Raw genomic sequence first — 22,062 nt, forward strand, 5'->3', positions numbered from 1 at the left:
AATGATTCAGTTTGAGAATCCAGTGAACAAGAATTAGGCAAATTGTTTGCAAGTAATGATTCCGTTAGTGAATGAGAATCATGTGACTCGTTCACGAGTAATGATGCAGTCTGAACTTGAAAGAACCGATGAATGGTACCTGCCAGGTGCAGTTGATGAGCTAGTAAAAAAGTCTCCGCTAGGGAGCAAATGAACAAGGCCAAGTTAAAAAGAACAAGTAACTGTTAGACATTCAAAAAATCTCATTGGAAACGTTCAGTATCGTGTGCATAACAATTCAGTTTGAGTTGAATCGAGTAACCGTGATCCTTATTTGCATGTAATGATTCAGTCTGAGAATCAAGTTAACAAGAATCTTGTGACTCGTTCACGGGTAATGATTCAGTTTGAGAATCCAGTGAACAAGAATTAGGCAAATCGTTTGCATGTAATGATTCCGTTTATGAAGACAGTGAATGAGAATCCTGGAACTTGTTCACGGGTAATGATTCAGTCTGAACTCAAAAGAATCAGTGAATGGTATGTGCCAGGTTCAGTCGACAAGCTGCTAAAAGGTCGCCGCTAGGGGGCAAATGAACAAAGTCAAGTTGAAAAGAACAAGTAATTGTTAGACGTTCAACAAATCTCATTTGATAACATATACTATCGTGTGAGTAATAATTCAATTTGAGAATTGAGTAACCGTGATCCTTGCGACTTATTTGCAAGTAATGATTCAGTTTGAGAATCAAGTAATCGGGAATCTTGCAACTTGTATGTAATGATTCAGTTTTGGAATTAATTAAACAAAGATCTTGTGACTCGTTCACGGGTAATGATTCAGTTTGAGAATCCAGTGAATGAGAATCATGGGACTCGTTCGCGGGTAATGATTCAGTCTGAACTCGAAAGAACCGATGAATGGTATCTGCAGTCGATGAGCTGGTAAAAAATTCAGCACTTTGGGGCAAATGAACAAAGTCAAGTTGAAAAGAACAAGTAATTGTTAGCCATTCAGAAAATTCTTTTTTGATAAGTTTCCATTTTGTGTAACTGTAGTTTCATTTGTTAGACACACAGGGACAGGAAACGTTTGCTTATACGTATGAACGGTTATTGTAATACATTTAATTTAAACCTGCTTAGAGAATTGCGAGAATTGTTCATCAAATGCATTTTGGCATCAATGTTGTAAATTTGTACGTGAATAAAACTGGACTGATGGAAATTTAAGTTCATTGGAATGTAAGTTTCCAGAAGCCTGGGTGTGCTTGTCTGGGTTAAGAGATATTGGGAAAGATCTGAGCAGATGGTCTCACAGCCCATTGATTTCATGACAGGGTCAAGAGGTGCTGGAGCCTATCCCGGCAGCATCAGGGTAGGACCCTAATGGGGAGGAGGGATACCCACACACACCACAGACAAATCGGAGTCAGTGATCCTCAATGCAGTGTAGCATGTGAGCACAGGGAGAACGTGCAAATTCCGCTCATATGTAGCAATGACTAAGGGGTCCTACCTCCACAGCTGTGGTGCCACCCAGATCAACTTTATTTCATAATTCTATCCCATTCTTTTTTTCGAATGGTGTTTACTGGTAATCTGCTATCTGGCCCACCCCTCTATGCCCAGCACAGAAGGGCAGTGTGGTTGTGTGGTGGCATCTCCTCACCCACATTTCTGATCCCAGCAGCCCTCCAACTTTTTAAAGTGCTTCATTAAGTGTATCCCGGTCCAGAGATGCAGACCAGCTATGAAATGAAAAAATAAAAGTTACAAAGCATGCTCTTGTGTTGAACTTCTAAGAAGAAACGTAGGAGTCGCAGTCGACGTCCAAAGGAGTAAAGAACATCTGCATCGCTGCGCCTCGCTGACTTTGGAGGGTCACAAATCTGTCCATGCCAGGGGTTTGTCCCTGCCGTGCCGTGATTCCCAGTTACTTCTTCAGTTTGTTGTTGTTGTTGAGCTTCTTCATGGGTTTGTTGAGGAGCACCTTTGGGTGGGATGCTGCCGCTTTGTCCTTGACCTTCTGCTGCTGCTGCTGCTTCTTGAGGAGCAGGGCCTCCTGCTTGCTCTCCTTCTTGGCCTGCCGTAATAAGCTCTTCATCTTCCTCACTTTGTTTTTAAGGTGGTTGTTTGCCTTCTCCAGTACGCGCACCTTCTTCAAGAGCGTCTTCACATGCTCCTCTTCCTCCAACAAAGCCTTTTGTACAGTTGAGCACAGCAACTGAGGACAAGAGCAGAAAATAATCAATCAATCAATTAGTCGGGCAATTCATCAATGAATCAAATCAATCGCTGAGGGAGGGACGGGGGCATTTAGTCATCAGGCCAATCAATGGATCAATCAAACAGTTTGGCTTCTCTGACAAGCAATCAATAAAATAAATAGTTGTATGTTAGAAGAATTTCTCGAAAGGGCCATTCATCCAAAACAAATCTCACCGATCCCATTTGCCTAATCTCATCATGGAATGCAGAGCTCAGCGTACCTGTGTGACATTTCACTGTCAGTCACCCACTGCTGGGATTGATGATTTTGTGATATTTGTTGTAATTAACATTTATATTTCATTTTTGTGGTGGGCCTTCCTGAAGCCTTGAAATTGAATAAAACATCGTGTTCTGGGGACTTCAGATGCAGAGAATCTGTTTCTGACATCTGCGTTTCATGTGCAGACCTTATTTAAAAGTATTCTCTTATTTTCAAGGCTATTTTTGATGCCATTTTGTTTTCGCGATAGGGGGCACCATTTTGTTGGTTTGGCGACGCTCATTACCATAGTGACACATCCCACAATGCAGTGGGATGGCGCAATGATGTCATCATCAGTACGACTATGTAAAGGTCGCCACTCGCACCTCGAGTTCATCGGAGATTGAAATCATTTGTGAACGACGCGCTCTCTTTTGAGAAAATTTTGGGTTTCAACTTAGTCTCTGTTGTTTGACTTTGATGTTAGGTTAGCATTTCAGTTTCTCTCTTTCATCTCTGGTTTTGACCTTTACTGCGTTCTTTTTTTTCTTTTTTTTTTTTAAACCTTGTCTACTTTTTCTTACTCATAAAAATGTAATGGGTTTCATTTTGAAGTCAGAACATTATTAGTATTTTAGAGGCTAAAAGTGGACTTTTCAGTATTTATCAGTTCTTGTGTCCCGTTTCCCTTTTGCTATTTCTTGCTCATTTCCACATTGGGACAAATAAAATACTATCTATGAGTCTTAGACCACATCTATTTTATAGTGCCTTTCATATCTACCTAAATGTAATATAGTGTCTTTCACATCTGTCTGTCTGTCTGTCTGTCTGTCTGTCTGTCTGTTATATACTGCCTTTCACATTTGTCTGTCTGTTATATAGTGCCTTTCACATCTGTCTCTGTTATATACAGTCTTTCACATCTATCTGTCTGTCTGTTATGTAGTGCCTTTCACATCTGTCTGTCTGTTATATACTGCCTTTCACATCTGTCTGTCTATCTGTTATATAGTGCCTTTCACATCTGTCTGTCTATCTATCTGTCTACCTATCTGTCTGTCTGTTATATAGTGCCTTTCACATCTGTTTGTCTGTTATATACTGCATTTCACATCTGTCTCTGTTATATAGTGCCTTTCACATCTGTCTGTCTGTCTGTTATATAGTGCCTTTCACATCTGTTTGTCTGTTATATACTGCATTTCACATCTGTCTGTCTGTTATATAGTGCCTTTCACATCTGTCTGTCTGTCTGTTATATAGTGCCTTTCACATCTGTCTGTCTGTTATATACTGCCTTTCACATCTATCTGTCTGTCTGTTATATACTGCCTTTCACATCTGTCTGTCTGTTATATAGTGCCTTTCACATCTATCTGTCTGTCTGTTATATAGTGCCTTTCACATCTATCTGTCTGTCTGTTATATAGTGCCTTTCTCATCTGTCTGTCTGTTATATAGTGCCTTTCACATCTATCTGTCTGTCTGTTATATAGTGCCTTTCACATCTATCTGTCTGTCTGTTATATAGTGCCTTTCACATCTATCTGTCTGTCTGTTATATAGTGCCTTTCACATCTATCTGTCTGTCTGTTATATAGTGCCTTTCACATCTATCTGTCTGTTATATAGTGCCTTTCACATCTATCTGTCTGTCTGTTATATATAGTGCCTTTCATAACTATCTATCTATCTATCTATCTATCTATCTATCTATCTATCTATCTATCATATAGTGCCTTTCATATCTATCCATCTGTTTTTCAGCTGCGTCTCCTTTAATTGCTTTCCAGAGATCCCGTCTTCCAGATGCAGCTCTGGCCGACAGAGGCACTCTTTCAACTGTTTGCCAGCAGTGACATTGTGTAATCAGAACACTGAATGTAAATATCTTAAATGTGAAAAATGTGTTGTCGAGCGCCTCACACCATAACACATCGGAACGTCTCACTCTTGTTTATTCAATACGCTTCACTCTCTCATTTGATTGCTTAGATATTTGTGACCACAGCTTAGATTGCATTTGCGGAGGGAGCCTATAAATTACAGAAGAGAATAAATGGATAATGAGAGACGGGATAAAAATAAAATCCCCAAATACTTTTCCAAGTCTACGGGCCCTTGTTTGTATAAAAGAAATGATAACAAACTCCAGACGGTGCTGCCAGATCTGATTCATCTGCAGCGGATGGAGGTGGCACGCTTTTGCAAGGTAGTGGCTTTGTCGAGGGAAAACGGGTACATCATTCAGGTAAAGGCAGATCCTGAATTGATCAATCAATCACTCACTCAATCCATGTCTCCCATAGTAAGTGCAATTGCAAGGCAATGTATAAACAAGAACAGAAGAAATCAACATGGAATGGGAATCGTGGCGCCTGAGCAAACATCTTTAATGCCAGGCTTTATATTTCTTTTACATGTACTAATGCTGCACAGGTTAATAAAGCACATTGGCCCTCCAGAGTTGCCTTCTCGTGGCCTGCTGCACCACGTCACCAGTTTCTTACCCGGCTGTCCTCCTGAGCTTCCCAGTCTGGTGTGTAGGCCTGAGCCAGCGTGCCACTGGAGCAGTTTGCAAACTGGAAGAGGCTGGAAAACATGCGTTGGTTTTCAGGTGAATCGGGAAAGATGGGATCCTGGAAGTTAACGCCGTGAGGAACGATGTTGTAATTTTCATCCATCCTGGGAGAAGAGAGAGAAAAAAAAAAGATGAAGTCAACTTTTTGATCACTTCTCAGAAAGCTGGTATATGGGCTAAAGAATGGGTAGAGTTTGGCATCACACCGTGCCGTTTGTTTATAACATGTCCTCGGTTTACGACTACAGCCCTTTTGCCTGACTTAACGTCTGGGGGGCATCGCTGCTAAACGCCTGGGCTGGTGGGCACTGATCATAATTCAGTACGTCGTACGGTAAAGTGCCAGTGACAGGATGACCCACGTGCAGCACCAGCTGCTTCTTCATGCTTTCGATTTTTTTTTCCTTTTCTGTGCCCCTGACTGGTGTTGGCTTGAAGCCGTCTCTGTGGTCCTAATGGCAGATGTGCAAAACAGGTGGCTGTCAACGAAATTCATCTGACGATGTCATGAAACGGCAACAATCCCAATAGAATCCTTTGCTAAATTCCACATTGGGACAAATAAAGTACAAAATAAAGTATGGGTCTTAGACCACATCTATTTTACAGTGCCTTTCATAGCTACCTAAATGTAATATAGTGTCTTTCACATCTATCTGTCTGTTTGTCTGTATATAGTGCCTTTCATATCTATTTTATCCTGCTGACTACACTAAAATCTATCTATCTATCTATCTATCTATCTATCTATCTATCTATCTATCTATCTATCTATCTATCTATCTATCTATCTATCTATCTATCTATCTATCTATCTATCTAATCCTGCCAACTACGCTATCTATCTATCTGTATATTATATAGTGTGTTTCATATTTATCTATCTGTCTGTTATATAGTGCCTTTCACATCTATCTATTTTTTGTTGCCTTTATCTTACACTCTTAACTGTGTAAGCCCCCAGGGTCCATCGATTACGGGCCAGACGCGCAGTGCCCGATGTGCATGTAGGAAGGGGCCATCCTAGTAGAGCTGCTAACATCTTGGTGCCAGAGACCACTGGACACAACCTGAGATCTTGTGGGGTCTGTGCCTCGACAGGTCAGAGCTGGTTAGGCATCGTGAAGGGGGCCTACATGAGATGAGGCAGATGGTTCACTCTTTGAGGGCTGAATATTTTTTCAAAAAAAAAAAAAAAAATATATTTGTCATCTTTGGCATGGAGGCAGCTTGACGGCCAGCAGGAATGTACATAGCTATGTCCTTATGGAGACCGAAACTGCACCCAGGACTCCAGATGAGGCCTCACCAGTGTGTTATAAAGCCTGAGCAGAACCTCCTGTGACTTGTACTCCACTCATCAAGGCGCTATATAACCTGACATTCTATTTGCCTTCTTAATGGCTATCAACTCTTTTAGGGCAGATGTCGAATTTTGTCGAAATTCAGGGGTAGAAGGCACTAATCAGCTGTTAGTATGGTTGGTGGGCAGTGGTGGCAGGGGCAGTGCGTTGCAGTCTGGTTTGTCCCCATTGTCATTGTAAAACATCGGGTAAGTGAACGTTGCCATAGGCACATCAGCCACACAAACGTGTTAAGCACCACAATCAGCTGATGCCGGTACCTCACTTTTGTTTTCGATCTCGTTCTCCAGATCACTTGCAGCAGAACTGAGAGTCCAACAAGTGAGTGTCCGCGTCAGCGAGAATAAGCAAAACATCGTCCACTGAGTATTTTACGTTGAGCATTCACTTTGGTCTCTCACCAGACCATGATGCCATTTTAATGGCTGCTTTTGCTCTTCACTACTCAAGCACGTACAAGGAATTGAGGCCACATCAACCAAGTTAACTTTCCTTCTGGCTAAGAGAGTCAAACTAAACTGTAATGGCAAGTTTTGTTACCGTTTACAGCTGATTAGTGCCTTCTACCCCTGAATTTCGACAAAATTCGACATCTGCCCTAAAAGAGTTGATAGCCATTAAGAAGGCAAATAGAATGTCAGGTTATATAGCGCCTTGATGAGTGGAGTACAAGTCACAGGAGGTTCTGCTCAGGCTTTATAACACACTGGTGAGGCCTCATCTGGAGTCTTGGGTGCAGTTTCGGTCTCCATAAGGACATAGCAGCACTGGAGAAGGTCCAGAGAAGAGCAATGAGGCTGATTGAGGGCTACAGGGGATGAGTTTTGAGGAAAGATTAAAAGAGCTGAGCCTTAAGGAGATGAAGAGGAGACCTGAGTGAAGGGTTTAAAATTATGAAGGGAATTAGTGCAGCAGATTGAGACGATGACTTTAAAATGAGTTCATCAAGAACACGGGGACACACTTGTTAAAGGTAAATTTCCCACAAACATTAGGAAGTTTTTCTTTACACAAAGAATGATAGACACTTGGAATAAGCAGCCAAGTAGTGTGGCAGACAGTAAGACTTTAGGGAGTTTCAAAACTCGATGTTTTTTTGGAGGAAATAAGTGGACAGGACTGGCGAGCTTTGATGGGCTGAATGGCCTGTTCTCTTCCAGATTGTTCGAATGTTCTAATGGGTTTTTAATTCTATAAAGCCTTTTGAGAATCCTTTGAGAAGTGATAAATGCTAGAAAGAAAGAAAGAGAGAAAGAAAAAGAATTGAATGGCTCCACATCATCTTCATTTCATTTCTAAGATTGAAAACAAATGCTTGCGGAAAGTCTGACTTCTATTAGATAATTAGCTTAAAACATGAGAGCAGAACACCTGCAAAGTGACCCCAACACAGCCCCCCTTAGTCCTAGTATCGCCTCAGTGCCCCCAGGAAATGTAGGATTACTGCATCCAATGGGTGAAGAAATGGAAATCTGGGGTATACTTCCATAAAAGGTCCCGTCTGTCGGGTTGTCGTGTGCAGTGTGGAGGAGTTCCATGCACGTCTATCTGTGTGTCCCTTTGAGACTTTGGGCCCTCGATGGCTCATTGCCGTTTAGAGATCTGGATTTTCTTAAACTCTTATTTATTTATTTAATTTTTTTTTAGCATTTTGCCTAAGAGCTTTGTCAGGTTTCAGGTTGCTATCAGGGAGTGGATGTCCTAATTTAATTTTACGTTTGTCAAATTCGCGGAAGATTTTCCAGGCTATAGAATTTCCCAAGGGAAATGTGGTGCATGCAAAACATATGCAAAAAAAATGTCTATAATCACGCTAGAAAAATTCCTCTAAATTGTTGAAAAATTGGCGGGTGTCAGGGTTCAACAGCCAGTTCAATGTGTTTCTCATCCCCTGTTTTTTTTTTCATCTCTCCATTTTTCTTTTCCTGCTGTTTCGTCTGGCCAGCCGGCACTCAAGCTCTGGGTGACGTAACCCAATGGATCTCTCCATAAATGACGGAATTATCAGTAGGGTTTATTTTTAGTTCGGTGGTAGAGAAAGGACGGCGCTGAGACAGCGGGGGTCTTATCCTAATGGGGTAAGACAAATGGCAGCGCTACGCAAAGTCGAGCAGAATAAAAAAAAAAAAACATCAATCTCATTGTTGGAAACCCAAAGTGTTTACTTTTGTTGTGATCTAATTTTTGGTTAACGGCAGTGAAACTCGCGGACCCCCGGTCTCTCACAGTAAAGATGTTTCATACAGAACAAGCTAAACTTTTCCATGTTAGTAACACATTTTTTTTTTGTTTTTTTTTGGTTTTCATCTTTAAAAAAATATACAAAGTCACGGTGAGCAAGCGCGCTGCTGGAACTTTCATGCGTCGTCCTCTCCAGGCGAGTAGGATGGAAAAGCAAATGGCTGCAAACAGGCCTTGAAGTGGAGACAACTGTACATATTCAGAGCATTTTTATACTATACAGGCATAGTGGTGATACAGGTGAGTGTCAGGTAATAAATTAAAAATTTTAAAATCAGGAGTCAGTGAGACCTGGATTTATGTTTGTTCCCCATCCTAACCCTAACCTAACCCTAAACCCCTCATCTTTCAAAAGATGAGTTCATAGGTTTGAGGTTTTCTGTTCCCCATCCTCTCCACATCCCTTACCTTAATATCCCCACATTTAGGTCCCTTCCCCACCATAATTTTTAATCTTAAAGTTTCATTTTTATAGCCCTAATGTTAAAATGGTCTTTGGGGCCCTAAAGTTAAAAATTCACCTTGGTGCCCTTAATACTAACCTTAAATCACTCCCTTTGATGTTCATTTTAAAATACCTCCACTGAAATATAATGCTTGAATTTAAATTAGACTCTCATCTGAATTCATTTGTTTTATTTTACAACAAAGCTAACCTTTACAAGTATCATAAATTACACCGGCTGTTACAGACTGGAATCAAATGTATGTTTTTATTCTAAAATAGTAAGAATACGAGCAGCTCACTTCTCTAATTGGACTCGTCCGGGATCGAACCCGTGAAGTTTTGATTACCAGTCAGCAGTTGATACCGTTGCACCAGTGAAGCGCTCGTAGCAAATGTGTGTCAATGTCGCACCCTGACGCGGGTTCTTTTTCTGCAGTTATATTTTGGAATAAAAGCGCATTTGTTCTGTTATATTTGTACCTTTTGTGAAAGTGTTTCTTTGATATGTGGAATTCAGTCTTCACATATTATACCCTAAATTTCTACAGTTTGTCAATTATTACTAAAATATGAAAAACGGTTCTGTTTTAATGATGTGCTTACATAGATTTTTGTAGACACGGAACACACATGAAATGCATGTGTTCCAAATAACGATATAATATTTATAAAAGATGTCATTTTGCTTGACTTCTCACTCTATACAACTCTAAGCCACGGACACGCAGGTAAACAGACTTGAGCTGAGAAAACTGTGTGGCGGTGGGGGGATTTGATAGCAGGCTACTTGCTGTTTGCTGCTTATCCACACATTTACAGGACAAAGGATGCTGACGGAGAGGTGGGATGGATCTGCAAGGCTCTGGTAATTCTAGTGTTAAGAACTACCACCCAGGGCAGAGGACGTGGACCCACCTCTCCACGCCTTTGTAAGAAGAACCTGGCAATCCTGTATCTTAAGCCATATCGCTGGCATATGAGGCCTATTCATCTTTGTCTCGAGGCCTCCAGATAGACAAATGTTTTTAGTGCAGACTTCAAGCCTTGCCCTCCATTGCTGAGGAGTTTCACTTGCACTTTGTTGAGCCGCGGCGTTTGCTTCAATTCAACTTTCTAGATTTAGAGTGTGTGTGTTGCGGGGTCCTCCTCGGAGTTTTGGGCACATTGTAATTCGTACATTACATCAAAGAGCTTCCCACATGGGGTTTGTACCGTATGAGAGTTATACCGTACCATTATATCAATAGATGACGGCAATAGGTTGAGGTCTTCTTGAAATTTCGATCACACCAATAGATCTTACGCATGGGGACACAACTTGTTATTACTGCGTCCTGACTTGGCAGGATTATTCAATTTTTTGAGTATAAGTGGGAGATCCAAAATGCAGAACATAACAAATAAAATCAAACAAACCAATACCGAAACCCAGACGAGGGGCAAAAAAGTCGAAAACCAAGCAAGACACGAAAAATCTTCACAAAGAGAATACAGTAAGAGTTTACAAGGAGTTATCAATCAACTCGGTGCATCGCCGACTTTTTATCCCGTCTGCCGATGAACTCGAGGTCACGACCCTGGAGGCCACACCCCTAGACGCACAGGTCTTGACCTGGCCTAAAAATTTGTTTTTTTTTGGGGGATCTAAAGGGCCTAAAATGGGGGGAACATCTTGCATAACTAGAAGGCAAGAAGAGTCTAACGCCGTATCACATGTCAAGGTTTTCTCGTACTGGTGAGTCGAGAGGTGCGGGGCAATAAAAACTTGATTTCAAAATGTTTCTAAGGAATTTTTATGAACACAAAAATGTCGTTGAACACTTTGGCAAATAGTTTCAATATCCAGAAGGCCAAACACATTTTGAATTCTATAGGAGTCGACACCCCAAATGCGGGGAAAAAAATATTTCAGTAAAGCATAACAAGCACCTTATGAAAAGTTGAAATCTGAGCCGCTTCATAATGGCGATATAGGGCCTCATGTTTTTACCTCAGCCTCTTGTGTGATGACGGTTAGCAACGTTTGTGCCACCTGTCTGCCATCCCATTTAATGGCGCTCAGTGTAAATGGAGGAATCCAGGATGTGTACATTAAAGTCAAAGCCCTCCATTCTTGTGTTAATTAAGCCATTAGATCCTTTGGCACGAGAAATAAGGCAAATGCAATCTGCATGGACCGTAAAGAGCCGACAAATTACAAGAAAGCGCAAGGAACCTGCAGTTCTGCGTGGTCTGCTTCTTGTCTGAGTCCAGCGCCTTTTGTTCTTTGTGAGCCTTGGCAGACTTCCTAAGGAACCCCGAGGAGATGTTTCCTCTGCACACAGCACAGTCCGAATAAGTGGTAGGGCTTGGGGGGCATTAGGGGATCTGCAGCACTTCACTTTGTAAGGTGAGACATCTCTGTACCCTGCATTTCATTTTCTCGTTCCCGTCCATACTGCTGACCTCTACGTCCTCCCGGCCCTCCTCTGCCGAGGCCTCATTGAACCTCCAGGATGGAGCCTGGTGCTCCTCTAACAAGTGTTGCTGGTGTTCAGTCAGCGTCTCATCGGATTAGGGGATTTCTTCTTTATTTTTGGTTATTATTTGATTTTTGATATTTCATGTGGGATTCTTTGACTTTGGGTGTTGTCATTTATTTGTTTGTTTTTAAAATTGTGTATTCTTTGTATATTGTAATTTGGTCATGGCACACATGTGGGTTGAATCATGGATATAGGATTGTGAGCCTTAATGCGCTTTAAACATGTAATTGACTCCATTCTTTCTTAGACCGTATCATGTTTCACATTAATCCATTTCTCAATCTTTTGCCTTTGTTAACAAAGCCTTACATTACACATTTAACTCATTCATGGGGGACGTCTGCTGTTTGTGCTCCTTGTGTTCACTCCATCATCATCTACAATACAAGCACCTTCAAGGTCTCGGGACAAAAAAAACTTCACTTCTGCAAAGGCCCGAGCCCTGCGCTCAGCTACTTGAACTCCTAAGTGATTGAGACAGGAGAGGAAGCTGAAGGGAGAGCTCAGCACTAAACATCTGGAAGCAGCTGACAAATGAGCGGCACGCTGTCAACGTGGCGGGGAGACATCATTCAACATGGAAAGGGCGGGGAGCCACGATCGGGGTGGGGAAGGAGAAGATGATGTAGGCAGGGACCACGCAGGAAAATGACACTGATAGTGCAATGTATGTATATCTGCCTGTGCGTTATATAGTGCCTTTCTTATCTATCTGTCTGTCTGTATATCTATATATCCATCTATCTATTATTAATATTATTATATGAAAAGGGTGTCACTATTTAATAGACAGATACTTTAGCATAGTTGGCAGGATGATAGATAGAGTGAACGGCACTAGATAGATAGATAGATGTGAAAGGCACTATATTACAGATAGATAGTTATACCCTTTCCACATAATAATAATATCTATTTAATAGATAGATGTGAAAGGCACTATATAACAGTATAACAGATAGGCACTATCTATCTGTTATACTGTTATATAGTGCCTTTCACATCTATCTATTAAATAGTAACACCCTTTCCACATAATAATAATAATATCTATCTATCTGTAGTATAGTGCCTTTCACATCTATCTATCTATCTAATGCTGTTTCATTCTGGCCATTTTTGAACCCAGAACTGAACTTTAGGAATGCCAGAACCTTGCAACCCAACTGAACAGAATAACTGATTTCAGCAGTGCTAATGTAACTACAAAGGGTGCTCTGTGCGCATGGGAGACGACTTAAGGGCTCTGATGATAGTAATTACCCACCAAACCAGGGGCTGGTACTTTGCTCTGATGCCTTCTGTCTTCCTCCCTACGCAGAGTGGAAGAATGATGGCCGTTCCGTCACTGACATCACTTCTGTTATCCTCCCTCCTAGACTCTCCCCTTCCTGCCTGGAGTCCATATGACCGGAAATTCAGCCATTTTGAGTCAGTTCAACTCTGAGCTCACATCTGAAAGGACATTCTCTGCAACATGTTGCGTGTTTTTCATTGTTGGCTTATTTCAGTTATATGGGGTCACAGGGGTGGTGCCCAAACACTTTGATAATTTTGGTCTCCTCTTCCTCTAACATATATATATATATATATGTGTGGGCGGCATGGTGCTGCAGTGAGTAGTGCTTCTGCCTCACAGTTAGGAGACCCGGGTTCGCTTCCCAGGTCCTCCCTGCATGGAGTTTGCATGTTCTCCCCGTGTCTGCGTGGGTTTCCTCTGGGTACTCTGTTTTCCTCCCACAGTCCAAAGGCAAGCAGGTTAGGTGCATTGGCGGTCCCAAATTGTCCCTAGTGTGTGCTTGGTATGTGGGTGGGTGTGTGTGTGCGCACCCTGACGTGGGCTGGCGCCCTGCCTGGGGTTTGTTTCCTGCCTTGTGTCCTGTGTTGGCTGGGATTGGCTCCAGCAGACCTCCGTGACCCTGTAGTTAGGATATAGCGGGTTGTATAATGGATGGATGGAGATATATATTTAAAGCGAAGGTCTGTGATATGTGTTGGAATATTTAAAGATATAAAGGGAGAAAGTGAATCACGTACCTTTTAAAGTAGTCTTTTATGTCTGAGCTTTCAACACCTGCCAGGTATAATCATCATCATCATCAGAGGAAAATGACAAGAAGGCATACAGGAATCAAAAGCAATATATAAGCAAATAATAATATAAAAACAAATGAGGAAGGGGGCGTCTTCACTCTTTGTGGATTTCTATCTAATCTTGCCAACTACACTAAATCTATCTATCTATCTATCTATCTATCTATCTATCTATCTATCTATCTATCTATCTATCTATCTATCTATCTATCTATCTATCTATCTATCTATCTATCTATCAGATAGAAAGATAGATAGATATGAAAGGTGCTATATAATCAATAGATTCTTAGTTACCTTTCATGTCTATCAGATAGATAGATAGATAGATAGATATGAAAGGCGCTATATAATTAATAGATTCTTAAAGTTGCCTTTCATGTCCTATCTATCTATCTATCTATCTATCTATCTATCTATCTATCTATCTATCTATCTATCTATCTATCTATCTATCTATCTATCTATCTATCTATCTATCTGATAGACATGAAAGGTAACTAAGAATCTATTGATTATATAGCACCTTTCATATCTATCTATCTATCTATCTATCAGTGGCAGCATCAGGGACAGGGTTGAGGGAAACCCGAACAGAGCAAAGTGCAGAGCTGTGCTTATTGAAGGCGATTCTTACAGCAGGACCAGGCAGCAAAAAAAAAATGCTGTGAGTGTGAAAAGCGAGGGACACCAAATGTGACAGACGTGAATTACTTTGCAAATCAGAAAAACTGCTCTGCAGGTGCTCTGCATTGACTGACTGTGTACATTCCTCAAGTTCTTTTGTCCGCTAGCATGGCCTAACCTAAATACACAAGCAAACATTTACAAACTGAGGTGAGCTCAGTGCACGCCGCTCTACAACAGGGCCTCCAGTTTGTGTTTAAAATGGAAAACAGAGGATTATTTGATGGGTAGAAGAAACTGACAGCAACTGGAACCAAAACTGAACGACAAGCTGATGAGGTTACACTTGTTATGCCCGGTAATTGAGTGTTTAGTGCACATCATTGTCACCTGAAACAATGGCTGCCGTCCGGCCGAGCAGGTTACCCGAGTCTTGCAGCTGATGGTCTGTCTTGGGGCTGAGCTGACACTTTAGGGCTTCTTTAAACACAAACAGCCTGAGCATTCGCCTTCTGCAGGATTCATCGGGTAATAAGGCTGGGATTGGATTGCCTCAAACCCTCTGAGTATTAAGGTTTAATGTGTGATCCGTTTTAGAACAGTGGTTATTACTTGAACTTTTCTATTTTTCTCACAACGGAGTTTTGCGTTTTTTGTGTCTTTGTGACCCCCCAGTCACTGCAGAACGACATCCAGGGGATCCATCCCTTTTGTAGATTTGCCACCGATTGTTGTTCTGAGGGGGGGCAGTCCCTCTTTGAGAATTACTGCCAATTGTCATCCCGAGGGGGGGGGGGGGACCTCCTTTGGGAATCGCTGCCAATCGTCGTCCCGTTATGGCGGGTTATCCTTCCCCACAGTGACCCCAATGCAAGGAACTGCACAAACTGTTTGCGACCCTTTCCCATTCGGTACAATTGTGATTCACGACGTGGCACGGCCTAAATTCAGACACCACACAACCGGCCCATAGATTAACAAACACGGGTTTAGAATATCATAGACTCAAATGCCGGCAGAGTTATCAAAATATTTTAATATTTAGTAAGATCATTTATATCAATAGTTACCTTTTGCAAATTCTTTATTTTTCTCTATGCTCAATAACACTTATTTGATGTTAAAGTATTCTTTCTCAGAGGTTTTGAACTCTAAAGAATTAAACTATATTTTGGTTTTCTATAAATAATTTTATTTCAGGTCAGGTCAGGTTGGGGAGCATGCACTGATACAGCACAATGTCGCACCCACCACACGATGAAACAGCTCAGGATTCCGGTTGGCAAAAAGGGCGGACACACGGTTCAATCCCACCCTCCAGAAATGACCCTCTATCTGCCGCAGCAAGGTGTTACGTGGGCGTCCCCTTGGCCTGGTCCTGCCACTCGGGTGGGGTCCTGTGAGTCGGATCACCCTCGGGTAATGGCGCCACATGGCCGTAGTGCCGTAACTGACGCCCCCTCACTATGCAGGTCATGTGTCTCATTCGGGACCCCATGACCAACACAAAGTCAAACAGCGTGACCCAAGGATTCTCCGAAGAGACACAGGAGTCCAGTCTTCATCTCAGGTCACTGGATAGCGTCCAGGGAAGCAGCAGGACTCTAAAGACTTGGACCTTCGTCCTCTTGCAGATATCCGTAGCGCCACCCTCCCCTTTACAGAGACCTCAAAACCCCACCATGCCGTCCCAGTCCATCTACTGACTTCGTAGGAAGAGTCACCAGAGTCATGAATGTCACTCTCTGCAGACAGACACACTGCTGATGGCCGCCGCACCCAAGAAGTCATTAACGGCCTGGCTGTTTGGTTTTTATCAGGACCCTCACAAGCCCAAACACTCAGACTCCTCACTCAGTCTCTCGAGACCCCCCATCAGAGCCTCCATTGACTTTGTGAAGATCACAGCATCATCAGCCAAGTCAAGATCAGTGAATCTGATCTGCCCCCCAGCCGCTGGACCCCACGCCCCTGCCCAATACCCAAACCATGCCCTTATCTTTTCTATTTGATTCTTGTGTTTCCATCTGTGTGGAGTTTGCATGTTCTCCCTGTATTTATGTGGACCCCCCCTCCAAGTATTTCCCCACAACTTCCCCCCCCAAAGACATGCAGGTTAGACTGACTGGCAAGTGTCTGCTTGGACCCTGCAATTGGCTGCCATACTGCCCAGGGTTGGTTCCTGCCTTGCATTTAATGGTGCTGGTTTAGGCTGGGGCTCCCTACAATTCTGAATTGGGTTAACTGGGATTGGCCTTATTGCTTCATTAAAAAAAGAAGATGTAGTCAATTACAGTAGAAGGATCTAGGGGGCGCTACAGGGATGTGCTTAATTCTTTCACTCGCGCATGGCCTTAGCGTTCATGTTCAGCAGCAGGCAGTGCCAGGGTGATGTGAGGTGGCTTTAATATTGGATGAGGAAAGTTGACACGGACCCCCTTCATGGTAATTAAAAGACCAAATAAAAAAAAATGAATGGGACACCAAATCTTAAAGAATCTTCCCAACTGAGCAGTGCTGACAACACACAGGCTCCATCGCTGTAGACAGAAATGCAAGAGTTAATAGCAAATGTCTGCAGCGGGTCCAGGTCACCCCCCTCGAGGGGACAGCAGTTTCTATAGAAAGGCTTATTTATACAAGGCCATATTGCTTTAGTTAAGGGCCGCACCGTGAGACCAGTATTTCCATTCCACTCTGCCTTTTGTCCACTGAGAAGAATCAGGAAAAAAAAAGAGACAAAGAGCTGAGTGAGCTCCACGCAGCAAAACAGAAACAGCTGGCGCGCTTTGCCTCCGATGATTTCAGCTGGCATGTAAACACAGGGCTTCGGCCGAGGCCTGCCCATCATCGGGGTCTCGTAGTCTGATTCCCTGTGAATGACACTTGGGAACATGAGACTGTGAGTCTGATACACAATGAACTCCGTTGGGGAGCTCATTTGGTTAAGATGGCTGTTGTTTTGCAACCTGGGATCTGAGTTCCACGCTGCCATGGTGGAAGGGGGCAACCGATCAGAGCAAATGATTAGTGGCACGAGTTCAGTTTGCTGCTGACGGTGACATTCGTTGACTGACCGTGCAAAGGGGGAGTTCTTTATGGCCAAATGTTTGTGGACACATCACCCCTATATGAGCTTGTTGGACATCCCATTCCAAAACCATGGCTATCAATATGGTGTCTGTGGGCATTTATGCCCACTCAGCCAAAAGAACATCTGTGAGTTCAAGTACTGATGCGTGGATGAGAAGGCCTGACTCACCATCGGTGTTCCAAATCAGTTCAACGGTGTTCAGTAGGGTTGAGGTTAAGGCCCTGTGCAGGACACTCAAGTCCCTCCATGTCTTGTGGACCACAAGAGTACAGTCAACCTGGAACAGAAAAGGTCCTGCTGTAGCATCAACAGTACCCGTCACTTGTAAACCAAGGGGCCAGACCCTAACTCTGCCATTGTCTCTCCTCCACCAAATGACATATTGTAGGGACTGTGCCATCCAGAAGGGTAGCATTCTGCTGGCATCCGTCAAGCCCAGACTGGTCCATCAGACAGATGGTGAAGCGTGATCCTGCACTCCAGAGACCACGTGTCCACTGTTCGTTGGCGGCCTGCTTTACACCACTCCAGATAATGCTTGGCGTGAGACTGTTGTGCATCTGCTCAGCCTTGGAGACCCACTTCAGGAAGCTCCAGATGCATAGTTCTTGTCCCGATGTTGCTTCTAGAGGCAATTTGGAACCCTGCTGTGTGTGATGACATTTTTTTATGAGCTTCAGCACTCGGTTGCCCCACTCTGTGAGTTTTTTGTGGTTTACCTCTCCATGCCTAAGCTGTTGTTGCTCCAAGTGTCTTCCACTTCACAATAATAACTCTTCAAGTTGACCGGGACAGACCTAGCAGAACAGAAATTTCACAAACTGACTTGTGGCAAACTGCGGTGGGCTGGCGCCCTGCCCAGGGTTTGTTTCCTGCCTAACACCCTGTGTTGGCTGGGATTGGCTCCAGCAGACCCCCCATGACCCTGTAGTTAGGATATAGCGGGTTGGATAATGGGTGGATGGACTTGTGTCAAAGGTGACATCCTTAAAGTCACTGAGCTCTTCAGTGTGACCCTGGTCACACACATGTGCATGGGAAGCAGCAGGTGGGTCTACCTCATGTCGAAATGCAGGTACAGGTGGGTAATCGGGTCTGCTAATGCCTCTTCTCCCATTCTTACAGGAGCACTAAGACCTAGTCGTCTTCCTCCTCTGGCTTCAGACCACGCCCCCTGATGACCTCACTTCCGCTTTCCCTCTAGATGACCCGCCCCTTCCTTGCCCTCAGCTATAAAAGCCTCCCACCTTTGCCCTGCAGTCAGTCCTTGTTGGTGACTCAGTCTCGATAGATTACTCCTCAAACAGAATATCACAATATACGGGGTGGTTCCCCCCAAACCTTTTACTTTGTGTTTGTCTCTCATTACACCCTTTGTTCTGCCAATGTTTATCAATGGAGATGGTGTGACTGTGTGGTGCCACCTGTTAACAACGGGGGTGGCTGAAAACCCTGAACTCAATCATCTGGAGGGGTCATCCACATACTTTTGTCCATAGAGTGTAGCTGTCGATGTGGAGGGCAGGATCCGCGTTGTTTGCATTGATGCCATAACTCAGACGTGCTGGCACCTGAGAGCGTAATGGGAGCTGACAAGAGAAGAAGTCATCACAGTTGAAGGTCCCAGTGGTGCCTGGCATTCTGAATTGGCACACTCAGCGAAAAGAGCAGGACCTGAAGCTCAAGCCATATGAGGGGAGTGAATGCTGATCATGTTTAGTTGTAGTGGTGCTACATGATTAACGTCGTCTTAAATGTATTGTGCTGAGTCACGTCTTTCATAGCGTTGTCCTGTTTGCATGGTCTTTGTGTGTCTGTGTAAATATTGTCCCCTGGAAATAAATGGGGGGAAGGATAACACCGTGGAACCGTGGCCCCTCGTGATAGTTTGTCCTGTCAATCTCATCATTTGCATCCGGGTCAATACTATTTAAAACATAAGGAGGGAAAAAGAAGGGAGACTTGTTTGTGTTTCTACACCGACAACTCATCGCAAATCCAAGAAAAGAACAACGACTCAAATCGACGACACCTTCTCCTGCCTGCCGCTTTCAACGCCAGACTGGACAATTTCACCAGTACAATGGAAAGAAAACCCCGGGGTTCCGGATCACGCCGAGACGCCAAGGATCAAGAACAGTGAGACTGTTTTTTGTCATCTGGGAGAGGAGCAAGCCATCACTGTTGTCCGTATATAGTCGCCGTAGGACACTTTTACAACTGAACCAGGCTTCACTACCGTTACTCATCCTCCATTTAAACTTTGGACTTACGTAGGCGCCTTGTGTTCCCTGTCTGTCATTTTGTTTCCTGTGTCACTATCTAATAGACAGATCGATAGACGTGAAAGTCTATCTATCTATCTATCTATCTATCTATCTATCTATCTATCTATCTATCTATCTATCTATCTATCTATCTATCTATCTATCTATCTATCTATCTATCTATCTATCTATCTATCTATCTATCTATCTAATCCTGCCAACTACGCTATCTATCTATCTAATGTATTATATTATGCCACAGCTTTTCCTCCCGTCCGAGTTGACAATCCCACTTCATGTTCTCCAATTTGACGTGATGAGTACATTTTAACCTGCTGTGCCTGTTTTCAGTTTACTTTTTTATTTTAATTGGTAATAAAGAATGTTCTGGATAGATTCACAGTTTATAGTGTCTTTCATAAACAGATAGATATGTATGGCTCTATATACAGTAATAGATAGACAGATATTTTAGCGTAGTTGGCAGGATTAGATAGCTAGATATGAAAGGCACTATATGATAGATAGATAGATAGATGCCTTATGATTATTTAACTGTTGACTTGGGAAGTTTATTTGGAAGATGTGGGGCTTGTCGGGTCTAACGTTTCTCATCTTGCCAGGCCACGGGTCTTCGATAGATAGATAGATACTTTATTAATCCCAAGGGGAAATTCACATTGGGTCTTGGTGGTGTAGCTGCCGTTCTGGACGATTGGGTCGGCCGTTACAAAGTGAATCCTGTTGCATTGGTGCAAAAACTTGGGTTTCTGAAATGTGTCATGATAAGCTGCGGGGGTTAACTGTTAATAAGTGGGAGTGTGATGGGAGCTTATGGAAAAACAAGCAGTGCTGCCCGTCTAAGTAATCGACGTAGACCTCAGCATTAACGTTTGCAGTGAACCAACAATTGCAGCGTTTCCCATAGGTGGGACACGGTCGACTCCGGATGAAATTCTGTGACCCATGACCCCCGCCCCAAACAAAAAAACAGCTCCCACGATTGCAGTCGATTCACAGCTATGACATCGCAAGGTGAATCCCAGCCGACCCCAGGGAAAACCCCATCCACCGGTCCAATGGTCGCTCTCAGTTCAAAGCAGCAGCATTGCAGGTTGGCTAGTGGCCGGTCCTGGACAACCTCCCTATGTTGTTTGTTTTTTTTGTTTTTTTTGAGCCATTCCGAGTAAACTCTACAAACTGCTATGCCTGTAAATCCCAGGAGATCAGCGGGTACAGAAATACTCAAACCAGCCCGTCTGGCACCAACAATCATGCTGAGGTCCCAATCACTGAGATGACATTTTTTCTGATGTTTGATATGTAACATTCTATGATCTTCTTCTTGCAACTGAAGAGGGCATCGTGACGGATGTTTGCCGAATACAGTCAGGTCAGGGCTCAGACTACGAATGCAATGAATATATATACTGTATCAAACTTAGTTTTTTAATTTCTGTATCGTTCCCAAAACACAGGATCTGTGAAATAACAGTCCACTTAATTAGCCCAGGAGTCCAATTAAAAACTGAAGCTGGTTGGAACAAAAACCTGCAGCCACAGTGGGTCCCCAGGACCGAGTTTGGGAATCCCTGATATAACGGATTCCAAATTTTTTGCCAATCCACCTATCTTGATGTCATCTGCAGACTTCACCAGCTTGTTCCTTATATTTCTATCTCAATCATTTATTGATATTAAAAATAGCAGCGGCCCCAGCACTGCCCCCTGCAGGTCACCACTGTTAATGTCGGCCAACTCTGATGAGGTTCCTCACACCATCACCCTCTGCTCCCTGTGTCTTAGCCAATTCCACACACCACACCCTGAACTGCCACCTCTTTTAGTTTGATGCCCACCCTCTCAGGTGGCACGTTCTCAAATGCCTTCAGAATGTCCAGATCAATAATCTCATCTTCTCCACTCTGGTCGTATCCTTTTGTTGCCCCCTCATAGAATTCCAGCTTGTTAGTAAAAGACAACCTCCCTCTTCTAACCCCACGCTGACTGTTCCTAATAATTCCTGTCCTTGCCAGGTGTTGCCCAATTTTATTCTTAATAATTCCTTCCATTAATTCTCCTTGGATGCATGTTAAGCTGACTGGCCAAGAGTTGCTTGAATCTGCCCGGTCAGCCATTTTATATAATGGGATGATTTGGGGTCGGTGGTCAAGTGCCCCTGAATGTGATGGACTGGGGTCCCACGTCCTTCCAGGGTTGGGTCCTGCCCATTTCTCATGCCTCGTGTTCTCCTCTCTTGCCGCAGACACACACATCATGTTTGGCCAGAAGGACGGTGTAGGATGTCGTCTCTTTTGGCTGGCATCGCACTTTTCATTTTTCCCACTGCAAGAGCAGCCCCT

At 43.3% G+C, this 22,062-nt stretch overlaps 1 protein-coding gene across 1 annotated transcript in view; it reads right to left on the minus strand.

The window, feature by feature from the left end:
• Window positions 1–1,231: 1,231 nt before the first annotated feature.
• The window catches only part of ccdc3b (coiled-coil domain containing 3b), a 44,969-nt gene continuing 24,138 nt past the window's right edge, over window positions 1,232–22,062 (minus strand). The window contains exons 2-3 of the mRNA XM_028824611.2: window positions 4,969–5,143; window positions 1,232–2,206 (exon numbers count right to left, since the gene is read on the minus strand). Coding sequence (XP_028680444.1) covers window positions 1,916–2,206; window positions 4,969–5,143 — 466 coding nt within the window. The 3' untranslated portion in view covers window positions 1,232–1,915. The remainder of the gene's footprint in view (window positions 2,207–4,968; window positions 5,144–22,062) is intronic.

Source organism: Erpetoichthys calabaricus, chromosome 18, assembly GCF_900747795.2.
Source record: "Erpetoichthys calabaricus chromosome 18, fErpCal1.3, whole genome shotgun sequence".
NCBI classification, from domain to species: Eukaryota; Metazoa; Chordata; class Cladistia; order Polypteriformes; family Polypteridae; genus Erpetoichthys; species Erpetoichthys calabaricus.